The sequence below is a fragment of the Bombina bombina genome, chromosome 2 (assembly GCF_027579735.1).
Source record: "Bombina bombina isolate aBomBom1 chromosome 2, aBomBom1.pri, whole genome shotgun sequence".
In the NCBI taxonomy this organism is placed as follows: Eukaryota; Metazoa; Chordata; class Amphibia; order Anura; family Bombinatoridae; genus Bombina; species Bombina bombina.
The window spans coordinates 603392784-603418874 of NC_069500.1; the positions used below are offsets into that span (position 1 = coordinate 603392784).

The window sequence follows — 26091 nt, forward strand, 5'->3', positions numbered from 1 at the left end:
AGGGTTATCCAACCCTGCGCCAGTCACTTATTTGGCCCAGAAAGGGTTATCAGACCCCTTCTACTCTCACCAATATGTCACAATCTAGCCACACCAGACAAGCTTGTGATTTAGTTCAGTGGGTGCAAGGGTTAACAACACTCTCCAGTCTGTACTAGACTTAAAAGAAATGCCCAAAACTCCCCTTTAATGCCACCCACACTAAACTAACTACAATATCTCCGCTGCCACCACTTATAATTTATTAAAGGGAAAACCTAAGAAAAAACCCAGACTTACACATTAACTCTCTGAATACAATTTAGCAGAAAATAACCTAAATTATACAGTTCTAATATTCCAGTCTCTTTCAGTAACGTGGTTCAATTATTAGACAAAGGCCAACACTAAATAAAGTCATTATTTATTATGCCAAAAATATTATGCACAATGTATTATTAATAAAAAGTTGTTACAAATACAATTACACACAGCAAACAGGTTAAAATAAAATGAAGAAAATAACAGACCTAATACTTTCCTAGTTTATAAGTCTGCCCCCAGGGAGATGGGCAAGAGAAAATGGTCACTCACGCTGTGCAAGCCTCCCTTGTAGAATGAACAATCTTATAGTTAAAAAATAAGATTCTTATACCTATTTTCCATAGATCAGGTTGCCTGACCACACCCTCCTGGGCGGGCTAAGAAACCCCCCTGTCTTTATGACCTTCAATAAACTAAGTTTTTGCCTGAAATTATAGAACCCATTATAATTTCTGCTAGGTAAATCTCTTTTCAGATATACTGACCGGTAATCTCTTAGTTTCATTGGGAGAATCGGTTTGATATCAAATATGACATAGGTTGTCATATTTCCCTTCATTTAATGTCATAACAGTTTTAAACATGTATATACATTATACCAATATCCTTTTATTGACCCCCTCAGGATATAGGGAAGAAGCACTGTCTTGTATCTCTGGAGCTGACAGCTTGAGCCATAAAGCTCTATCCTGTGTATACTACAAAGCATTTATGAGGCTCCTGGCACTTCAAAGAAAACACAAACAAGCCCAGGACACAATTCTTCTTGAAAAACAAATAACTGTTTTTAGTTCACAAACTAAACAGAATTAACCCCTTAGCAGCTAAATCCTGAGGTATCCATGACAAGACCTATTTCAATGTATAGTTTCATTATTGATATACATTATACATGCATACAAAAAACTAATTTTATTTCCCGCTTAGAGACATTTATGATAGAAAATAAAAAATAAATAAAAAAAAACCTCAGTGTACAGTTTAATTATTATTGGATGTCCATGCTTAGAAGCACAATAAAATAAATCATTCCTCAGGGGTTACAATACAAACGCACAAGTATTTATGACACTTGAGAAACGCAGCATTCCTTTTACGCTTCTATATTTGGTCCTTTGTTGCTTTACAATACAGAAGAGCACACTATCTGTATTAAACATATATATTAGTATAAAAACATGAGTAAAATAGTACTAGAGGAATTCTTTAGACCAGATTTTCTTAAGCAGCAATCTTAAAAATGTATTGAAAACTTAGTATAAATAATGCAGGTTTAGTATCTAGTTGTAGACAATATAAATTCATTACTGTCTAAAGCTTAGATTTTGTTTCATTAAAAAAAAAGTATGATTTTTCCTCAACAAAATTCTTTATTTAAGACTACAAAGTCAAAAGGCTCTGATATTTCCAAAGTTTTACTAAATTTGCATTAATTAAAACTAGATTTTGAAGCAAATTCATGAAAACAGAAATCTATATCTTATATCAATTTGTGAAATTCTGGTATATGCACACTTGCTTCTTATTTCTTAAAACGAATAATATTTCATGTTGCAGCTGGGTTATGTCAGGGAAAAAAATATATGTCTGTTACAGTATCTCTCTTTGTGTACTAAAACAACTAAACAAATTACATTTTAGCATCTCTCACCCCACTGGGAGTTTTACTTCTTCTCTGGCTTCTTGTTTATAAATTATATAGGTTCCCTGTAGCCATTAGTGCAGTATTTAAATTTTCAGTATAGGTTTCAGCAGACAAAATCAGCTATTTCATATAACAAAATAAAGGAAATTGAGCCAATTAATACACTCCAGCAGGTAATATGGATTACTCTGAACACAGTAAAAGGGAAAAACGTGTTATTTATATAAAAAAAATATTCAGATATCATAGATGTGCGCTGTGACAATTATAAATTGACATTTAATTGACATTTAATTAGGGTGGACATAATGTCACTCTATAAGGAGATCAGGACTAAGTGCAGACCTACAGTATGTATTTTTTATAAGGGATTTATAATCATAAACTTCTTGAAAGTATAATTACTGATTACTTCTATTTATACAGTGCTTTAATTAGTGTATTACTAAATATCCATAATAGTGACATATTGATTAAACAGTCAGGTACAAATTCTCTTTCAATACATTTCTAAAGTTCATTTAAAATGTAAATTAGAACCAATAACAAAATATCTTCCACCTGAATTGCTAACCTCTGTAAAGTAAATAATCATTCTGCATCCTATTAGAATGGCAGTCTAAATTGTACTGGGAGCATTTTAGCTTACACTGCATAACCTATTGATGGGATATATGAGGCCTTGCATCTTCCAGGAAAATTCTGCAGTCTCAAATATCTAGAAGGTCACCTTCACCACGTTAATGTAAGTACAATAAGATGGCAACATAATAAATGGGAAATGCTGCCAAATATTACAGAATTGCACTGCATTGACAAAATGAAGCAAACAGTATTAACTGTCTTGTGTAAATATATATACACATACACATATACATACTGTATATACACACACACATACACATATACACACTGTATATACACACACACACACACACACATATACATACTTTATATACACTCACACACACACACTTCCTGAGTCCCTAACCCAGAGCCACACATCCTTGAACCAAACACAATGTGACACAAACAAGTGTGACACAGGCCCTTTGTATGAGTGAGTGAGTGAGAGAGAGAGAGAGAGAGAGAGAGAGAGAGAGAGAGAGAGAGAGAGAGAGAGAGAGAGAGAGAGAGAGAGAATAACTCGTTGTCTAGTCCATTAACAAATCTAGAAAAATCAGAGGACTTGTTTTTCCCACAGAAAACCTCTAGATTCATAGTTTCCAATTCCAGTGCAGCAAAGGATTCTGGGTAAGATATGCATATGAGGTTCACAATGCCTCATCTGTTTATATCAGTCTGCTAATAGGCAGATTCCCTTTTAGCCTACTCCCAGTTGATCAGTGGCAAAAACCACTTAACGGCTGTACTGGGATGGTTCTGAATCACTGTACTAACCCTAGCTAAGCTTAAAAGCTCCACAGCAATGCTATGGCTAAAAGGGAATCTGCCTATTAGCAGATTGAGGTAAAAAAATGTGAGGTATTGTGAACCTTATTTGCATATCTTACCCAGAATCCTTTGATGCATTGGAAGCAATTTCTGTAGGAAAAACAAGTCTTCTGACTAGTCTAGATTTGTAATGGGCTACACAATTAGTTATTCTCTCTACATTTTGTGCTTAATGGAGGATTTTAATCTCACTTTTCGCCTTCACATAATGTTAAAGATATAGATATATATTTATTTACTTATTTTCTCTCATGTTCTCTACTTTAGATACCTTGAGTAAGAGGTGAACTGCATTGCAGGACTGAACTGGAAACAGCTTCAGAACATTTTCTTTTTCCAGGCACTTGTTAGCGAGAGATTCTTCACAGCACAGGCAGATTTTACCTTCAACCATTTCAACCTGTGATGGGTAAAATATTAAATGTAGAACCAATCATACCATATAATGTAAAATTCATATTTAACTGCATGGACTATAAACTTATGTCACCTCCAGTTTACTAATATATTTTAAGGAGCAGTCAAGTAAAAAAAAAACCTCTAGGAGGTTTATATGCTAATTTCTTAGACCTTGAAGGCCACCTCTAATCTGAAAGCATTTTGACAGTTTTTCACCACTAGAGGGCGTTAGTTCATGTGTTTCATATAGATAACATTGAGCTCAGGCATGTGAAGCTCCTAGGAGCAAGCACTGATTGGCTAAAAATGCGAGTCTGTCAAAAGAACTGAAATAAGGGGCCAGTTTGCAGAGCCATAGATACAAGGTAATCACAGAGGTAAAAAGTATATTATTATACCTGTGTTGGTTATGCAAAATTGGGGAATGGGTAATAAAGGGATTATATACCTTTTTAAACAACAAAAATTCTGGTGTTTACTGTCCCTTTAATATTGTTACCTTGCAGTCAGTGAAAACAGATAAATGTCCCAACCATCCTAATGTCAATGTAAATAATGAAATGACAACTATATTTACAAATTGATAACAATATGAAAATATATAATACATTAGCCTTTTATTAACCATATGATAACCCGGAGGTTCATGTGACCCACTATGGAAAAGAAAAGACTTATCAGAGATCTCAAATGTGCATTGGTTTACTTTCTCAATCTGTTCTCGTTCTCAAATAGTTGGTGTCAAGTGGATTCATTATTTACCATTTTTTCATCAATCATGTGGCATCAAAGCAGAGCATTTTCACTTTCAAATGAGAGCTCTTCTCGGTGTATGGTTTAATTTTTTTAGGGTGTGGCAGAGAACGAGATGCAGTTTTAGGACCATGCAAATCTTTGTACATCAGCACAGACCTCCATTACAATCTATCTAGAGCCACTTTTTCCTTTGTTTTTTTTACCTGAAAAGGCTTCATTTCGCTTCAACGTGATAACAATAGCTCAATTTCGTCTCTCTCACACTCGGAAACAGGTTTTTGGCTGCAGGAAAAAAGCTTTTGACAGTATATGCCTATGTCAATAATATATGCACTGTTTGATCCAAGATTGGACTTTGTGTGCATGGAGGTTCATCCCCTATAAAAATGTTTACAATAGTGCAATTTCATTTAAGAGTTTTGTAGAAAGATACTAAGCATCCAAAATCTTGGGGGCGGGGGCTTTTTTCTAAGCATTTTATTGTAAAGTGTGTTTCTCCTTCACATCCAAAACTCTGCATAACTAGATAAAGAGCTCTTAAGCTAAAATTTGCCTTTCTAAAGCTACTTGAAGGACTTGACAGTACTGACAACCCTGCTTAGATAATCTCACCAGAGAGCAGAGCTCTACACCCTTAGGGCCCTATAATCAAAAAATCGATGGGCAAGGCATGGAAAACCGCGTGTACTCTTGCAGGGGCAGACCTTAGGGAATTATCGAATAAAGGGGGATGTCCCTGTGAGTTGCGAGATGTTTCCCATAGACATTAAAGGGAAGGTAAACACTGCTTAACATGTTACATAATTAGGTAATATAAGGATGGCCTTTTGTTTTCATCTTTTTTTTTTATAAATTCCTAATTTGGCTCGTAAAACTAGACTTACCTCGTGTGTGAAGCAGTCCTCTTCTATGCTGCTTTTTTTCTAACTAGCGCATCACAGGCTCTCTGTCTAATCACAGAGAGCACAATCGCAACATGCAACTACATGTAGAGCGCTCCCGCTCTAGCTAAAGCTCTGCTTTCAATGTATAGTATCTTGCAATATCCCCTATTTTCCTAAGCTGGTGTTTTTTCAGCTTGCGTGCTAACTGTGCTCAAAGTAAAAAATGATCAAGGCCGTAGTAGCACACATATTTCAAGTTGAAGATAAAAAGAGCACAAGCAAAAGACAGAGACACACTAACTTTAGGAACATATTCTGCAATGTACAGAACATTGGAATGTGAAATATTTACAGTAAATACACAGTATAACACTTTATTAAAAAATTCATGTTGCATAAATAAGTTTTTACATGTTTTCATCTACCTTACTGCAAAGGGCTCCAATACATATATATATATATATATATATATATATATATATTTATTTATATATCTTATGTGTGTAACTGTGTACATATGTGTTTATGTGTGTATATGTCTGTAAATACATCTATACACATATAAATACATAACTAACTACACATGTATATACATATATATATATATATATATATATATATATATAATGTTTATTAGATAGTGTTATTATGAGTTTAACAGTATTTTGTAATGTATTTTTTAAAGTGTCTTGTGACACTTTTTTGTTTTGTGAAACAGTTAATAAGAGCTCTGAGGACTTGCTATTGTGACGCATGTTAACTTCCATTCCATTGTGCTCGAGCGTTCGCGTTAACTTTCAACCCGACGAAAAACCCGATGCATGCAAACACCTAAACTCCTTTTAGCTTGCGCGTAACTGTTAGTGCTCCACTTGTAATCTGGCCCTTAAAATGAAAGTCAATCCTAGCGTTCTAGCGTTTTAAAAACGCTAGGATTGACTATTGAAACAAATAAAGGGGACTTTCATTCATGAAGTATAAGCTACTTCATGTAGAAAGCTCCTTTATTTGTTTCAACCAATCAGCATTCTTAGCTGCTACAGCAGCCCACGGCTAAAAAATTTTTTGCTACGAGGTGAATTTTTCGTGCGGTAAATCCGGGTCCCATGGGCGCCAAGCCAGATTTACTGCATCTGTTTTTACCTTAATATTCATTTGTCCGGCAGCAAAACAGCTCACCTGGTTTGACAGGATGCCATCCCTCACATGGACCCGTGGAAATACAGAAAAACTGAGTAAACTTACTCAGACTATCTAAATAGGGCATCAAAATGATGCTGAAGAGACTGACATGGGCTAAGGCTAGACCCTTTAGAAAGATCAGAGCAAACCTACTCTGCTTTAAAATAAAAAAAATCTTGATTGTAGATCAGACACCAAAACTTCACCTCCTCCTTGCACCGAAGGCAAAGAGAATGACTGGGGGTTATGGGTAAGGGAAGTGACATATATAGCAGCTTTGCTGTAGTGCTCTTTGCCTCCTCCTGCTGACCAGGAGTGATATTCCCACTAGTAATTGATGATTCTGTGGACTCACCATATCTTAGGAAAGAAATAGAAAGTTGTTTAAAAATTCAAACTGAATCATGAAAGTGCATTAAACCATGTTTTTACACATTGGTAACAAAATGCTAAAATTGACTGTTAGGTGATTATAGAGTATATTGTAGGTATTTATATATAAGATACCCACATGTCACATGATATTTGCCTAAGAGGTGGCAGATTATGCAGCTAGTGATTGGAGATGTGTGTACTGGGCTGAATGAGCATTTTGTGTACAACTCACTAAGGACCATAATTAGAAATATAAAATACACTACTGTTTAAATAAATGAGTTCCTGTACATTTACTGTAAATTTATAGCAATGCTGAATTTAATATCAGTCAGTTCACATACTTAAAAAGCAGTGCAGACGGCAATCAAAATATTGCTCTCACTACATTTGTAAGTCGGTTGTTTTTTTTCTTTATTTATCCTGCGTATAAATTAGCTAAGATGCTGTTATAACACATTCTGATAAGCATAATTACTTCTATTTGCTATATCAAAGAAAAGAAAAACAATACGCTAACTCGTGATACAAAGAGCAACGTGTTTTGCATGAAGGGTGACAGAATAAGGAAAGCAATAATGCTACTGTGGTGATTACAATTTTACTGGGAGTGTTGATTTTGATTGTTGATTAAATATGATTATAGTTGGTTTGTACTGAGACTACATATTGTTAACTGTGGCTTGAACTGCTCTGCTTTTGTAAATAAATAAAACAATTTTGTGCTTCAGGTTTGCTTTATAATTGTTTTGACCTTTTTCTCAATTCATTAACACAGTAGTTGAAGTGACCTACAAAAGTATATGTATTGTTTTCATATTCCAAAACAGCTTAATAGCAGCATGTGGTGTACTTAGAATTATAATTATTATTTAAAATAAACAGAAGTCTTACTTCTTGCTGTACATTTAAAAAAGGAATTCCTCTAAATAATGCATATGTTAATGCAGTACGTATGTCCCTTTGCGGATTAGACCATACCCTAACAGCATAACATAAATTAATATTTATATTACATAATGCTTCAGAGGAGAGATTCTGTTTTGCTTTCCATATAAATTTCCCAGTAATATCCCCACAGTCTTGCTTAATCCATAACATTCTGGTCACAATGTAGGTTCATATAGGTGCCACGTGGTCTATAATTATCTAGGGGTCTATGCACATAAGTCACCCAGGACAAATAGAGAAGTCATGATGGTGTCACACACAATGAGAAAGTGCCAGACAATGGCAACAAGTACTATGGAGCCCATATCCGAGCCCACCACATACCATAGGAGGGCTTGTAACTCTTCATTTGAAAAATAGGTGTGGCACAGCCATATAAGATGAAGCTGATAACTGCCTGCAGAAGTGGGAAAAATGGGTACAGAATACTACATTATGGTGATATATATACATATACATACATACATACATAGACACACACACACACAGTATATCTTTACCACAGTGAGTGTTTTAATAGCTCTGAACAAGACAAGAACCTGGAGTGAAAGGAACTACAAATTGTACACATTATCCTGGTAAGACAGACTTTTTCTGCTTATAAGAACAAGTTCCAAGGCATATAAGAGGTATAGAAATATATTTAAAGGAACACTCTACTTGAAAATGTTTATTGTTTAAAAAGCTATTAAAAAGCTATTGATATTAATACACAAATTACCTCGGTGATTACCTTGTATCTAAGCCTCTGCAGACTGCCCCCTTACCTCAGTGCTTTTGACAGACATGCATGTTAGCCAATCAGTAATTACTTTTAAATAACTCCACGGGAGTGAGCACAATGTTATCTATATGACACACATGAACTAGCACTGTTTAACTGTGAAAAACTGTCAAAATGCACAGTTTTTCAATGGTTTAGAAATCAGTTTGAGTTTACCTAGGTTTAGCTTTTGAAAAAAAATACCAAGAAAACAAAGCACATTTGATAATAAAAGTAAATTTGAAAGTTGATTAAAATTGCATGCCCTATCTGAATCTAGAAAGTTTAATTTTGACTACACTGACCCTTTAAGATACTTCCGAATGCAATAGCCACATTACCCCAATTACTTATTGCCTGTTTTCACAGCCTTACTGGGGAGTTTATAGACAGTCAAATTGATAGTCTGAATTACACCTCCACAAGTTCCCAAGCATATTTGCTCTCTGTATCTGAAATCCCCAGAAAGAGATTGTGAGCCACTAGGTTACACAGAGAAATGCATTTTATTGGTTCCTCCATCAGTTCTCTTTCCAACATGTTTTACTGCAGTATTGTGAGATGAGTTTTTCCGTAAAGGTACAGTAAACATCTTGAAAGTTTTATACTGTATATATTTAGTTATGTGCAATGAAACAACTTTGCAATATTGTCCTTATTTATTTTGCCCTCTTTTGATGTAATTTTGCTTATGAAAAAGAACAAGTACATTTTATGACCGTGGCTCTTGTAGTCAGCAGACTAAAGCCCAGATTGGCTCCTTTAAATAAGGCAAAAGGCAGTTTGGAGTTTGGCTATTGAAAAATAGTTGCATTAAAAACTATCAGCTAGATTACGAGTTGTGCGTTAGGGTAAAAAAGCAGCGTTAAGAGGTCCTAATGCTGCTTTTTTACGCCCATTGGCATTACCAGTCTTGAAGGTTTAGGTGTACCGCACACTTCTTTGGCCTTACCGTAAAACGACTTACGTAAACTTTGAAAAGTCTTTTTTCTATGGGACTTCCATAGTGCCGGTATTACGAGTCTGTCCTGGGAGGCCAAAAAGTGAGCGGTACACCCTACCCTGTCAAGATACCTAACACATTTAAAAGTCAGTAGTTATGAGTTTTATGGTACAACGCCGTAACATAAAACTCATAACTAAAGTGTTAAAAACATAATTTATGTAAGAATTTACCTGATAAATTCATTTCTTTCATATTGGCAAGAGTCCATGAAGTAGTGACGTATGGGATATACAATCCTACCAGAAGGGGCAAAGTTTCCCAAACCTCAAAATGCCTACAAATACACCCCAGCACACCCACAATTCAGTTTAACGAATAGCCAAGAAGTGGGGTGATAAAGAAAGGAGCAAAAGCATAAACAAAGGAATTGGACTAATTGTGCTTTATACAAAAAAAATCATAACCACCATAAAAAGGGTGGGCCTCATGGACTCTTGCCAATATGAAAGAAATGAATTTATCAGGTAAATTCTTACATAAATTATGTTTTTTTCATGTAATTGGCAAAAGTCCATGAGCTAGTGACGTATGGGATAGCAATACCCAAGATGTGGAACTCCACGCAAGAGTCACTAGAGAGGGAGGGATAAAAATAAAGACAGCCAATTCAGCTGAAAAAATTAATCCACAACCCAAATCATAAATTTTAATCTTATAATGGAAAAGAAAAAAACTGAAATTATAAGCAGAAGAATCAAACTGAAACAGCTGCCTGAAGAACTTTTCTACCAAAAACTGCTTCTGAAGAAGAAAAAACATAAAAATGGTAGAATTTAGTAAATGTATGCAAAGAGGACCAAGTTGCTGCTTTGCAAATCTGATCAACTGAAGCTTCATTCTTTAAAGCCCAGGAAGTGGAAACTGACCTAGTAGAATGAGCTGTAATCCTCTGAGGCGGGGATTTACCCGACTCCAAATAAGCGTGATGAATCAAAAGCTTTAACCAAGATGCCAAAGAAATAGCAGAAGCCTTCTGACCTTTCCTAGAACCAGAAAATATAACAAATAGACTTGAAGTCTTCCTGAAATCTTTAGTAGCTTCAACATAATATTTCAAAGCTCTCACCACATCTAAAGAATGTAAAGATCTTTCCAAAGAATTCTTAGGATGGGGACACAAAGAAGGGACAACAATTTCCCTACTAATGTTGCTGGAATTCACAACTTTAGGTAAGAATTTAAATGAAGTCCGCAAAACTGCCTTATCCTGATGAAAAATCAGAAAAGGAGACTCAGAAGAAAGAGCAGATAATTCAGAAACTCTTCTAGCAGAAGAGATGTCCAAAAGAAACAACACTTTCCAAGAAAGTAATTTAATGTCCAAAGAATGCATAGGCTCAAATGGAGGAGCCTGTAAAGCCTTCAAAACCAAATTAAGACTCCAAGGAGGAGAGACTGATTTAATGACAGGCTTGATACGAACCAAAGCCTGTACAAAACGATGAATATCAGGGAGTTTAGCAATTCTTCTGTGGAATAAAACAGAAAGAGCAGAGATTTGTCCTTTCAAGGAACTCGCAGACAAACCCTTATCCAAACCATCCTGAATAAACTGTAAAATTCTAGGAATTCTAAAAGAATGCAAAGAGAATTTATGAGAAGAAAACTATGAAATGTAAGTCTTCCAAACTCGATAATAAATCTTTCTAGAAACAGATTTACGAGCCTGCAACATAGTATTAATCACTGAGTCAGAGAAACCTCTATGACTAAGCACTAAGCGTTCAATTTCCATACCTAAAACGGACCTTGAGATAGAAGGTCTGGCCTTAGTGGAAGTGGCTATGGTTGGCAACTGGACATCCGAACAAGATCAGCATACCAAAACCTGTGAGTCCATGCTGGAGCCACCAGCAGTACAAATGATTGCTCCATGATAATCTTGGAAGAAGAACTAGAGGCGGAAAAATATAGGCAGGTTGATAACTCCAAGGAAGTGTCAATGCATCCACTGCTTCCGCCTGAGGATCCCTGGTCCTTGACAGGTACCTGGGAAGTTTCTTGTTTAGATGAGATGCCATCAGATCTATTTCTGGAAGCCCCCACATCTGAACAATTTGAAAAAACACATCTGGGTGAAGAGACCACTCTCCCGGATGTAAAGCTTGATGACTGAGATAATCCGCTTCCCAATTGTCTATACCTGGGATATGGACCGCAGAAATTAAACAGGAGCTGGATTCTGCCCAAACAAGTATCCGGGATACTTCTTTCATAGCTTGAGGACTGTGCGTCCCACCCTGATGATTGACATACGCCACAGTTGTGACTTTGTCTGTCTGAAAACAAATAAACGGCTCTCTCTTCAATAGAGGCCAAAACTGAAGAGCTCTGAGAATCGCACGGAGTTCCAAAATATTGATTGGTAATCTCGCCTCTTGAGATTTCCAAACCCCTTGTGCTGTCAGAGATCCCCAGATAGCTCCCCAACCTGAAAGACTCACATCTGTTGTGATCACAGTCCAGGTTGGACGAACAAAAGAGGCCACTTGAACTATACGATGGTGATCTAACCACCAAGTCAGAGAGTTGAACATTGGGATTTAAGGATATTAATTGTGATATCCTTGTATAATCCCTGCACCATTGGTTCAGCATACAAAGCTTAAGAGGTCTCATGTGAAAATGAGCAAAGGGCCGTACCTTCATGCGGACTTGGGGGCTGGTTTAGATCTCTTAAATGGCTTGGATTTATTCCAGATTGAGGAAGGCTTCCAATTGGAGACAGATTCCTTAGGGGAAGGACTAGGTTTCTGTTCCTTATTCTGTCGAAAGGAACGAAAATGGTTAGAAGCTTTAAATTTACCCTTAGATTTTTTATCCTGAGGCAAAAAAGCTCCCTTCCACCCAGTGACAGTTGAAATTATAGAATCCAACTGAGAACCAAATAATTTATTACCTTGGAAAGAAAGAGATAGCAATGTTGATTTAGAAGTCATATCAGCATTCCAAGATTTAAGCCATAAAGCTCTTCTAGCTAAAATAGCTAAAGACATATATCTAACATCAATTCTGATGATATCAAAAATGGCATCACAAATGAAATTATTAGCATGTTGAATTAATTTAACAATGCTATACACATTATGATCTGATACTTGTTGCGCTAAAGTTTCCAACCAAAATGTTGAAGCAGCTGCAACATCAGCCAAAGAAATAGCAGGCCTAAGAAGATGGCCTGAACATAAATAAGCTTTCCTTAGATAAGATTCAAGCTTCCTATCTAAAGGATCCTTAAAAGAAGTACTATCTTCCGTAGGAATAGTTGTACGTTTAGCAAGAGTAGAGATGGTCCCATCAAATTTGGGGATCTTTTCCCAAAACTCCAATCTATCAGTAGGTAAAGGATACAATTTTTTAAACCTTCAAGAAGGAGTAAAATAAATACCCAGTCTATTCCATTCCTTAGAAATCACATCTGAAATAGCATCAGGAACTGGAAAAACCTCTGGTATAACTACATGAGGCTTATAAACCGAATTTACATTTTTACTAGTTTTAGTATCAAGAGGACTAGTCTCCTCCATATCTAATGCAATCAACACTTCTTTTAATAAAGAACGAATATTGTTAGGTGTTTATTCCACAGGGGGGGTGTCAGTGCAGGCCAAAGCCTTGGGCCTACGGTACCACCAGAAGCAGATGTAGATTATCTGATAAGGAGCTCCTAGAACAGATTCAGACCACGCAGCAATACTCCATTTTAAATAAATAAGAGGATTTGTCAGTGTCAATATCTGAGGCAGGATCCTCTGAATCAGACAGATCCTCATCAGAGATAGATAAATCAGTTGTCGGTCATTAGAAAATTCATCAACTTTATGAGAAGTTTTAAAAGACCTTTTACATTTATTAGAAGTCGGAATGGCAGACAAAGCCTTCTGAATGGAATCAGAAATACATTCTCTTAAATTTACAGGAATATCCTGAGCATTAGATGTTGAAGGACCAGCAACATGTAATGAATTACTACTGATGGAAACATTCTCTGCATGTACAAGTTTATCATGACAACTATTACAAACTACAGCTGGAGGAACAGTTACCACATGTTTACAACAAATGCACTTAGCTTTGGTAGAACCGATATCAGGCAGCAGGATTCCAGTAGTAGATTCTGAGACAGGATCAGATTGAGACATCTTCCAGTATGTAAAAAAAACAACATATAAAGCAAAATTATCAATTTCCTTATATGACAGTTTCAGGAATGGGAAAAAATGCAAACAGAATAGACATATAAAAAAAGACCAGAGGCAAAAGGAATGAGATCTTAAATAATGAAAAAAGTTTGGCGCCAAGTATGACGCAACACAAACTGAAAAACATTTTTTGGCGGCAAAAACATCCGGAACGAAACTCGAGCGTCATAGATGACGCAACCTCGTGAAAAGACTCAGTGCCAACTAAGACGCCGGAAATGACGAATTTGCGTCAACAAACGTAATTTTTTCTCGCGCCAAGAATGACGCAATAAATTATAGCATTTTGCGCTCTCATGAGCCTAATGCAGCCTGCAATTTAGAAAAAGTCAATTTGAAAAACCTCAGTTAAGAAATAATTTAAAAAAAAAAAAAAAAAAAAAAAGCATTTCCCAGATATGAAACTGACAGTCTGCAAAAAGGAATTATACTGATAAACCTGAATCATGGCAAATATAAGTACAAACATATATTTAGAACTTAATATATAAAGTGCCAAACCATAGCTGAGAGTGTCTTAAGTAAATGAAACTAACTTACCAAAAGACAGCCATCCACATATAGCAGATAGCCAAACCAGTACTGAAATGAGAATCAGTAGCGGTAATGGTAAGAGTACATTGTCGATCTGAAAAGGGAGGTAGGAGATGAATCTCTACAACCGATAACAGAGAACCTATGAAATAGATCCCCGTTAGGAAGACCATTGTATTCAATAGGTGATACTCCCTTCACATCCCTCTGACATTCACTGTACTCTGAGAGGAACAGGGCTTCAACATGCTGAGAAGCGCATATCAACGTAGAAATCTAGCACAAACTTACTTCACCACCTCCATAGGAGGCAAAGTTTGTAAAACTGAATTGTGGGTGTGATGAGGAGTGTATTTATAGGTATTTTGAGGTTTGGGAAATTTTGCCCCTCCTGGTAGGATTGTATATCCCATACGTCACTAGCTCATGGACTCTTGCCAATTACATGAAAGAAAAGTACACTAACACCCATAAACTACCTATTATCCCCTAAACCGAGGCCCAACCGCATCGCAAATACTATAATAAAATTATTAACCTCTAATCTGCCGCTCCGGACATCGCTGCCACCTACATTATATTTATTAACCCCTAATCTGCCGTCCCCAATGTCACCGCAACCTACCTACACTTTTTAACCCCTAATCTGCCGCCCCCAACGCCGCCGCCACTATAATAAACATATTAACCCCTAAACCACCGCACTCCCGCCTCGCAAACATTAGTTAAATATTATTAACCCCTAATCTGCCGTCCCTATCATCGCCGCCACCTACCTACATTTATGAACCTTAATCTGCTGCCCCCAACGTCGCCGCCACTATATTAAAGTTATTAACCCCTAAATCTAAGTCTAACCATAAACCTAACACCCACTAACTTAAATATAATTTAAATAAATCTAAATAAATATTCCTATCATTAACTAAATAATTCTTATTTAAAACTAAATACTTACCTATAAAATAAACCCTAAGCTAGCTACAATATAACTAATAGTTACATTGTAGCTATCTTAGGGTTTATTTTTATTTTACAGGCAAGTTTGTATTTATTTTAACTAGGTAGAATAGTTACTAAATAGTTATTAACTATTTACTAACTACCTAGCTAAAATAAATACAAAAGTACCTGTAAAATAAAACCTAACCTAAGTTACACTAACACCTAACACTACACTATAATTAAATACAATTAACTAAATTAAATACAATTACCTAAATTAAATTAGCTAAAGTACAAAAAAACCCCACTAAATTACAGAAAATAATAAACAAATTACAGAAATTTAAACTAATTACACCTAATCTAATAGCCCTATTAAAATAAAAAGCCCCCCCCAAAATAAAAATAAAAACCATAGCCTAAACTAAACTACCAATAGCCCTTAAAAGGGCCTTTTGCGGGGCATTGCCCCAAAGTAATCAGCTCTTTTACCTGTAAAAAAAAATACAAACAACCCCCCAACAGTGAAACCCACAACCCACACAACCAACCCCCCAAATAAAATACTATCTAAAAAAACCTAAGCTCCCCATTGCCCTGAAAAGGGCATTTGGATGGGCAATGCCCTTAAAAGGGCAGTTAGCTCTTTTGCAGGCCCAAAGTCCCTAACCTAAAAATAAAACCCACCCAATACACCCTTAAAAAAACCTAACACTAACCCCCTGAAGATCGAGTTACCGGAAGAAGTCTTCATCCAAGCCGGGCCAAAGTCCTCAACGAAGCCGGGAGAAGTCTTCATCCAAGCCGGGCGAAGTGGTCCTCCAGACGGGGAGAAGTCTTCATCCAGATGGCATCTATCTTCATCCATCCGGCACGGAGCGGGTCCCTCTTCAAGACATCCGACGCGGAGCATCCTCTTCATCCGACGACTAAAGCTGAATGAAGGTACCTTTAAGTGACGTCATCCAAGATGGCGTCCCTTAGATTCCGATTGGCTGATAGAATTCTATCAGCCAATCGGAATTAAGGTAGAAAAAATCCTATTGGCTGATGCAATCAGCCAATAGGATTGAAGTTCAATCCTATTGGCTGATCCAATCAGCCAATAGGATTGAGCTCGCATTCTATGAAGGCACCTTCATTCAGCTTTAGTCGTAGGATGAAGAGGATGCTCCGCATTGGATGTCTTGAAGATGGGCCCGCTCCGCGCCGGATGGATGAAGAAAGAAGATGCCGCCTGGATGAAGACTTCTGCCCGTCTGGAGGACCACTTCACCTGGCTTGGATGAAGACTTCTCCCGGCTTCGTTGAGGACTTCAGCCCGGCTTGGATGAAGACTTCTTCCAGTAAGTCGATCTTCAGGGGGTTAGTGTTAGGTTTTTATAAGGGTGTATTGGGTGGGTTTTATTTTTAGGTTATGGACTTTGGGCTGCAATAGACAATGCCCATCCAAATGCCCTTTTCAGGGCAATGGGGAGCTTAGGTTTTTTTAGATAGTATTTTATTTGGGGGGTTGGTTGTGTGGGTGGTGGGTTTTACTGTTGGGGGGTTGTTTGTATTTTTTTTTTACAGGTAAAAGAGCTGATTACTTTGGGGCAATACCCTGCAATAGGCCCTTTTAAGGGCTATTGGTAGTTTAGGCTATGGGTTTTTTTTTATTTTGGGGTGGGGCTTTTTTATTTTAATAGTGCTATTAGATTAGGTGTAATTAGTTTAATATCTGTAATTTGTTTATTATTTTCTGTAATTTAGTGGGGGGGTTTTGTACTTTAGCTAATTTAATTTAATTTAGGTAATTGTATTTAATTTAGTTAATTTATTTAATTATAGTGTAGTGTTAGGTGTTAGTGTTTTATTTTACAGGTACTTTTGTATTTATTTTAGCTAGGTAGTTATTAAATAGTTAATAATTATTTAATAACTATTCTACCTAGTTAAAATAAATACAATCTTGCCTGTAAAATAAAAATAAACCCTAAGATAGCTACAATGTAACTATTAGTTATATTGTAGCTAGCTTAGGGTTTATTTTACAGGTAAGTATTTAGTTTTAAATAGGAATAATGTATTTAATGATAGGAATATTTATTTAGATTTATTGTAATTATATTTAAGTTAGGGGGTGTTAGGGTTAGACTTAGGTTAAGGGGTTAATAACTTTAATATAGTGGCGGCGACGTTGGGGGCGGCAGATTAGGGGTTAATAAATGTAGGTAGGTTGCGGCGACATTGGGGACGGCAGATTAGGGGTTAATAAATATAATGTAGGTGTTGGCAATGTTGGGGGCAGCAGATTAGGGGTTCATAAGTATAATGTAGGTGGTGGCAGTGTCCGGAGCGGCAGATTAGGGGTTAATAATATAATGCAGGTGTCTGCGATGTCGGGGAGTTAATAAGTGTAAGATTAGGGGTGTTTAGACTCAGGGTTCATGTTAGGGTGTTAGATGTAGAATAGGAATCAATGGGGCTGCGTTAAGGAGTTTTACGCTGCTTTTTTGCAGGTGTTAGACTTTTTTTCAGCCGGCTCTCCCCGTTGATTCCTATGGGGAAATCGTGCACGAGCATGTACGACCAGCTCACCGCTGACTTAAGCAGTGCTGGTATTGGAGTGCGGTAATGAGCAAAATGTTGCTCAACACTTCTTGTCTTTTAACGACGGGTTACTGAAAACTCGTAATACCAGCGCTGCAGGTAAGTGAGCGGTGAGGGGAAAACTGCTCGTTAGCACCGCACAGCCTCTAACGCAAAACTCGTAATCTAGGCCTATGTTAATTTGTTTTAAAAACATTAAGACTTAGCGGATATGTTATTCTATGGCAGCACAACAGAAATGACTTGTAATTACAAGGAGGCCTACTTATCAAGCCGTCAACTTTCTTGTATTCAACGGCACCAATACGCTCGCCTGACATCGCCTAACATCGCGGCCGCGGACCTGAATACGCTCTCCATATTTATAAAGAAAGCTGTCAAAAAGCCGCGCACCAAGTACGGGTTGATAAGCAGCGGACTGTTGTTAACTAAACAGTCATCGATCTCGCTGCTATTCGGCTTTTTCCCAGCTTTATTTATATACTTTCACTAAACACCGCCACTATACTAAACTGTTTAACCCCTATCCCGCTGCTCCCGGACCCCGCCGCAACTAAAGTTATTAACCCCTATCCTGCCGCAACTTTAATAAAGGTATTAACCCCTATCCCGCTGCTCCCGGACCCCGCCGCAACTAAATAAAGTTATTAACCCCTATCCCGCCGCTCCCTGACCCCGCCGCAACTTTAATAAAGGTATTAACCCCTATCCCGCTGCTCCCGGACCCCGCCGCAACTAAATAAAGTTATTAACCCCTTTCCCGCTGCTCCCTGACAACGTTGCAACTCTAATAAACTTATTAACCCCTATTCCGCCGCTCCCGGACCCCGCCACCACCTACATAATGTTATTAACCCCTATCCCGCCACTCCCGGAGCCCACTGCAACTAACTAAATGTATTAACCCCTAAACCCCTGGCCTCCCACATCACTACCACTTACTAAACCTATTAACCCCTAAACCGCCAGCCCCCCACATCGCCATAAACTAAATTAACCCATTAACCCAGTGCTTTCCAAACTGTGTGTCGGGACACACTAGTGTGTCGGCAGCAGTGTGTAGGTGTGTCCCTGCTTCAGCACAAATTCTTTTTTTAATTTTTTTTTGGTTTCTGACTTTCCACCTGCCTGCTACGCATATCACATGGTTGACACATGATTGATACCTAGGGGGACACAGATCATGTTAACCTATTGGCACAGCTCAGTGGGAACTGAAACTATTCCCATTGGCTCCTGACTGCACGTGTAGTCTCCTTAATTGGCTCGTGACTGCATGTGTAGTCAGTGAGTGGGACAGCAGTGTGTATACAGCGCGGGCAGTAGTCAATCGGACTCACCGAGCTCTGAGGGCGGCAGATTAAACACTAAGCTGAAGTCAGAAGTCAGTTGTTTTTTTTTGCAGCTAGCTCCCAGTAGTGCATTGCTGCTGATGCTCTTGATATATGGATAGGAAGTGGAAGCTTAAAAATGCTTGATGATGAAATGCGAGTGTCTTTATCTAATATTCCACCAAATATTCAGAAATTGTGTTCATCCCATCAACCTCATACATCCCATTAAAATAATAAGTAGCTATTGGTGTTATTAAACTTTTTTTTAATCCTTGCACATACATACTGTTACTTGTAAATACATTTTGTTATTATATAATTTATGTATGTGTCCGTATCTCTAAAAACAAGTTAGATTAACCTCCTTTTTGCTAGTACAACTGAATTACTGTGTCGCGAAATGATGTAGGTCTAAAAAGTGTGTCACCAACATGAAAAGTTTGGAAAGCTCTGCATTAACCCCTAAACCTAACAACCCGCTAACTTTATATTAAATATTAACTCATCCCTATCTTATAATAAATTAAAACTTACCTTTAGATTTAAATTAAACTATATTAAACTAATAATTAACCTACCCTGTTATACTAAAATCACATTAAATTATATTAAACTAATAATTAACCTACCCTAACTGTTATACTAAAATCACATTAAACTACAAATTAAATTAACTATATTACATATTTAAACACCTAACCCTACTCAAATAATTTAAATCTACAATTAAAAATTACAATGTTACAAAAAAATAACAACTAAGTTACACAAAATAACAAACACTAAGTTACAAAAAAAATAAACACTAAGTTACACAAAATAACTTAATGAAAATAAAAAAGCCTCCCCAAATAAAAAAAAACCCTAGCCTACAATAAACTACCAATGGCCCTTAAAAGGGCCTTTGCGGGGCATTGCTCCAAAGAAATCAGCTCTTTTACCTGTAAATAAAAAATACAAATACCCCCCCCCCAACAGTAAAACCCACCACCCACACAACCAACCCCCCAAATAAAATTCTAATCTAAAAAACCTAAGCTCCCCATTGCCCTGAAAAGGGCATTTTTATGGGCATTGCCCTTAAAAGGGCATTTAGCTCTTTTTCAAAAGCCCAAACCCTAATCTAAAATTAAAACCCACCCAATAAACCCTTAAAAAAGCCTAACGCTAACCCCCGAAGATCCACTTACAGTTTTTGAAGACCTGACATCCATCCTCAACAAACCGGCAGAAGTCCTCATCGAAGCCGGCAGAAGTCTTCATCCAAGCTGGCCGACATCTTCATCCAAGCGGGCAGAAGTCTTCATCCAGACGGCATCTTCTATCTTCATCCATCCGGCGCGGAGCGGCTCCATCTTCAAGACATCCGGTGCGGAGCATCCTCTTCTTACGACTTCTTCCGAATGAAGGTTCCTTTAAATGACGTCATCCAAGATGGCGACCCATAGATGCCCATACAAATGCCCTTTTCAGGGCAATGGGGGGCTTAGATTTTTTAGATTAGGTTTTTATTTGGGGGGTTGGTTGTGTGGGTGGTTGGTTTTACTGTTGGGGGGATATTTGTATTTTTTATTTACAGGTAAAAGAGCTGATTTCTTTGGGGCAATGCCCCGCAAAAGGCCCTTTTAAGGGCCATTAGTAGTTTATTGTAGGCTAGGGTTTTTTTATTTTGCGGGTGCTTTTTTATTTTCATAGGGCTCGTAGATTAGGTGTAATTAGTTTAATATTTGATACATTTTTTTTTATTTTGTGTAACTTAGTGTTTATTTTTTTTGTAACTTAGTGTTTGGTATTTTGTGTAACTTAGTTGTTAGTTTTTTGTAACTTTGTCATGTTTAATTGTAGATTTAAATTATTTGAGTAGGGTTAGGTTTTTAACTATATAATATATTTAATTTAATTTGTAGTTTAATGTAATTTTAGTCTAATAGTTAGGGTAGATTAATTAATAGTTTAATATAGTTTAATGTAATTTTAGTATAATAGTTAGGGTAAATTAATTAATAGTTTAATATAGTTTAATTTAAATCTAAAGGTAAGTTTAAATTTATTATAAGATAGGGATGAGTTAATATTTAATATAAAGTTAGCGGATGTTAGGTTTAGGGGTTAATAGGTTAATTTAGTTTATGGCGGTGGGGGCTGGCGGTTTAGGGGTTAATAGGTTTAGTAAGTGGTAGTGATGTGGGAGGCCAGGGGTTTAGGAGTTAATACATTTAGTTAGTTGCGGTGGGCTCCGGGAGCGTCGGGATAGGGGTTAATACATTTATGTAGGTATGTAGGTGGTGGCGATGTCGGGGCGGCAGATTAGGGGTTAATAACTTTATGTAGCTGTCGGGTGGCAGATTAGGGGTTAATAAGTATAATGTAGGTGGCGATGTCAGGGTGGCAGATTAGGGGTTAATAACTTTATGTAGGTGGCGGCGATGTCGGGGCGGCAGATTAGGGGTTAATAAGTAAAATGTAGGTGGCGGCAGTGTAAGGGGCGGAAGATTAGGGGTTAATAAGTATAATGTAGGTGGCGGTGGTGGCGGGGCGGCGGATTAGGGGTGTTTAGACTCGGGGTATATTTTAGGGTGTTAGGTGTAAACATAACTTTTAATCTCCCATAGGAATCAATGGGATATTGGGCAGCAGCGAACATAAGCTTTCGCTGCTTTCAGACTCCCATTGATTCCTATGGCATCCGCGGCCTCCAGGGCGGCGAATTGAAAAGCAGGTACGCTGGGCCGGAATAGTGGCGAGCGTACCTGTTAGGAGTTTGATAAGTAGCAAAAATTGTCAGATAGTGCCGAATTTGCATTCGGAACATCTGTAATGACGTAAGCATCGATCTGTGTCGGACTGAGACCGGCGAATCGTATGTTACATCACAGATTTCAACTTTTGTTGGTCTGTAGGCTTTGATAAATAAGGCAAATCAAGCTTCCCACAATTACGCTGCGGAATTCCAGCGTATTTGCGGTTGACAGCTTGATAAATAGGCCTCATTGTGTTTACTGTCCCTTTAATTACTGTTCCTTTAATGTCCCAGACATTACTACTAGCAAAACATTACTTCATTAACTGTCTTTCTTCATTTTGAGTAACTATAGCATGTATCATAGCAGCTCTGTAAGAACCTCTGGAGACATAGGGCTCCATTTATAAAGCAGCGGTTGCTTCTTCGGAGGCCCATCGGAGGCTCGCCTGAAACAAAAATTAAGAAGCAGCGGTCGTAAAATCACTGCTCTTTAACCTGTCTGCCACCTTAAAGGTGGTGGATTGAAATCATCCTGATCCGATACGATCGGGATGATTGACAGCCCCTGCTAAAAGCCAATTGGCCAACAGTAAACAGGTGGCGGCATTGCACAAGCATTTCTGGTGAAAAGCTTGTGCATTGTTAAATGCAAACAGCGTATGCTGTCCGCTTGCAGAAATGTCAGCTACATTGAATCACGTCTGCTCGACAATTGATAAATGGAGCTCATAGACTGTTTTCAGCCGGTAATTGCTCTATACATATAATGCTGCATGCAGAAATACTACAGCTTTCAAAAGCAGATAGATAAAATGTCAGCCAAACAGAAACAAAGATAAATTAATAAAAACAGAATTTATGCTTACCTGATAAATTACTTTCTCCAACGGTGTGTCCGGTCCACGGTGTCATCCATTACTTGTGGGATATTCTCCTCCCCCACAGGGAAAGGCAAGGAGAGCACACAGCAAGAGCTGTCCATATAGTCCCTCCCAGGCTCCGCCCCCCCAGTCATTCGACCGACGGTTAGGAGAAAAAAAGGAGAAACTATAGTGTGTCCTTTTAGAGAACTCGCTGATAATCCCTTATCCAAACCTTCTTGGAGAAAGGAAAGGATCCTAGGAATTTTAATCTTACTCCATGAGAATCCCTTGGATTCACACCAACAGATATATCTTTTCCATATTTTATGGTAATCTTTCTAGTCACAGGTTTTCTGGCTTGTACCAGAGTATCTATCACAGAATCCGAAAACCCACGCTTAGACAAAATCAAGCATTCAATTTCCAAGCAGTCAGCTGGAGAGAAACTAGATTTGGATGTTCGAATGGACCTTGTACTAGAAGATCCTGTCTCAAAGGTAGCTTCCATGGTGAAGCCGATGACATATTCACCAGGTCTGCATACCAAGTCCTGCGTGGCCACGCAGGAGCTATCAAAATCACTGAGGCCTTCTCCTGTTTGATCCTGGCTACCAGCCTGGGAATGAGAAGGAACGGTGGAAACGCATAAGCTAGGTTGAAAGTCCAAGGCGCCACTAATGCATCCACTAGAGTCACCTTGGGATCCCTGGATCTGGACCCGTAGCAAGGAACCTTGAAGTTCTGACGAGACGCCATCAGATCCATGTCTGGAATGCCCCATAATTGGTTCAACTGGGCAAACACCTCTGGGTGGAGTTCCCACTCCCCCGGATGAAAGGTCTGACGACTCAGATAATCCGCCTCCCAGTTTTCCACTCCTGGGATGTGGATCGCAGACAGGTGGTAGGAGTGATCCTCCGCCCATTTGATGATCTTGGTCACCTCTCTCATCGCCAGGGAACTCCTTGTTCCCCCCTGATGGTTGAAGTAAGCAACAGTCGTCATGTTGTCTGATTGGAATCTTATGAATCTGGCCTTTGCTAGTTGAGGCCAAGCCCGGAGAGCATTGAATATCGCTCTCAGTTCCAGGATGTTTATCGGGAGAAGAGACTCTTCCCGAGACCATAGACCCTGAGCTTTCAGGGAATCCCAGACCGCACCCCAGCCTAATAGACTGGCGTCGGTCGTGACAATGACCCACTCTGGTCTGCGGAAGCTCATTCCCTGGGACAGGTGATCCTGAGTCAGCCACCAACGGAGTGAGTCTCTGGTCTTCTGATCTACTTGAATCACTGGAGACAAGTCTGTATAGTCCCCATTCCACTGTTTGAGCATGCACAGTTGTAATGGTCTTAGATGAATTCGCGCAAAAGGAACTATGTCCATTGCTGCAACCATCAACCCTACTACTTCCATGCACTGAGCTATGGAAGGCCGTAGAACGGAGTGAAGAACTTGACAAGCGTTTAGAAGCTTTGACTCTCTGACATCTGTCAGGAAAATCTTCATTTCTAAAGAATCTATTATTGTTCCCAAGAAAGGAACTCTTGTTGACGGAGACGGGGAACTTTTTTCTATGTTCACCTACCACCCGTGAGATCTGAGAAAGGCTAGAACAATGTCTGTGTGAGCCTTTGTCTTTGAAAGAGACGACGCTTGAATTAGGATGTCGTCCAAGTAAGGTGCCACTGCAATGCCCCTGGGTCTTAGAACCGCTAGAAGGGACCCAAGCACCTTTGTGAAAATCCTTGGAGCAGTGGCTAGTCCGAATGGGAGAGCCACAATAGGTAATGTTTGTCCAGAAAGGCGAACCTTAGGAACTGATGATGATCTTTGTGGATAGGAATATGCAGATACGCATCCTTTAGATCCACGGTAGTCATAAATTGACCCTCCTGGATTGTAGGTTCCATTTTGAACGATGGCACTCTGAGAAATTTGTTTAGAATTTTTAAATCCAGAATTGGTCTGAAAGTTCCCTCTTTTTTTGGGAACTACAAACAGATTTGAGTAAAACCCCTGACCTTGTTCCACAGTTGGAACTGGGAGTATCACTCCCATCTTTAACAGGTCTTCTACACAATGCAAGAATGCCTGTCTCTTTACTTGGTTTGAAGATAAGTGAGACATGTGGAACCTTCCCCTTGGGGGTAGTTCCTTGAATTCTAGAAGATAACCCTGAGAGACTATTTCTAGTGCCCAGGGATCCTGAACATCTCTTGCCCAAGCCTGAGCAAAGAGAGAGAGTCTGCCCCCTACTAGATCCGGTTCCGGATCGGGGGCTACCTCTTCATGCTGTCTTGGTAGCAGCAGCAGGTTTCTTGGCCTGTTTACCCTTGTTCCAGCCTTGCATTAATTTCCAAGCTGGTTTAGTCTGGGAAGCGTTACCCTCTTGTCTAGAGGCTGCCGAGTTGGAAGCCGGTCCGTTCCTGAAATTGCGAAAGGAACGAAAATTGGACTTATTCTTAGCCTTGAAAGGTTTATCTTGTGGGAGGGCATGGCCCTTTCCCCCAGTGATGACTGAAATAATCTCTTTCAATTCTGGCCCAAAAGGGGTCTTACCTTTGAAAGGGGTATTAAGCAATTTTGTCTTGGAAGATACATCCGCCGACCAAGACTTTAGCCAGAGCGCTCTGCGTGCCACAATTGTAAACCCTGAATTTTTTGCCGCTAACCTCGCTAACTGCAAAGCGGCGTCTAAAATAAAGGAATTAGCTAACTTAAGTGCGTAAATTCTGTCCATGACTTCCTCATACGGAGTCTCCCTACTGAGCGACTTTTCCAGTTCCTCGAACCAGAACCACGCCGCTGTAGTGACAGGAATAATGCACGAAATAGGTTGAAGGAGGTAACCTTGCTGTACAAAAATCTTTTTAAGCAAACCCTCCAATTTTTTAAGCAAACCCTCCAATTTTTTATCCATAGGATCTTTGAAAGCACAATTGTCCTCAATAGGAATGGTCGTGCGCTTGGCTAGAGTAGAAAACTCCCCCTCGACCTTAGGGACTGTTTGCCATGTGTCCTTCCTGGGGTCGACCATAGGGAACAATTTCTTAAATATAGGAGGAGGGACAAAAGGTATGCCTGGTTTCTCCCATAACTGGTATAGACACAGAAGGAGATGATGTAGAACTATGTCTACTTCCTTCATCTGAGGAA

At 38.5% G+C, this 26091-nt stretch overlaps 1 protein-coding gene across 2 annotated transcripts in view; it reads right to left on the reverse strand.

Moving 5' to 3' along the window:
- Positions 1–26091, reverse strand: part of ENTREP1 (endosomal transmembrane epsin interactor 1) — a 353321-nt gene that overhangs the window by 176980 nt on the left and 150250 nt on the right. For both annotated transcript variants that reach the window (XM_053702522.1, XM_053702521.1), the window contains one exon: positions 3675–3803. In XM_053702522.1, the coding sequence (XP_053558497.1) occupies positions 3675–3803 (129 nt within the window). The remainder of the gene's footprint in view (positions 1–3674; positions 3804–26091) is intronic.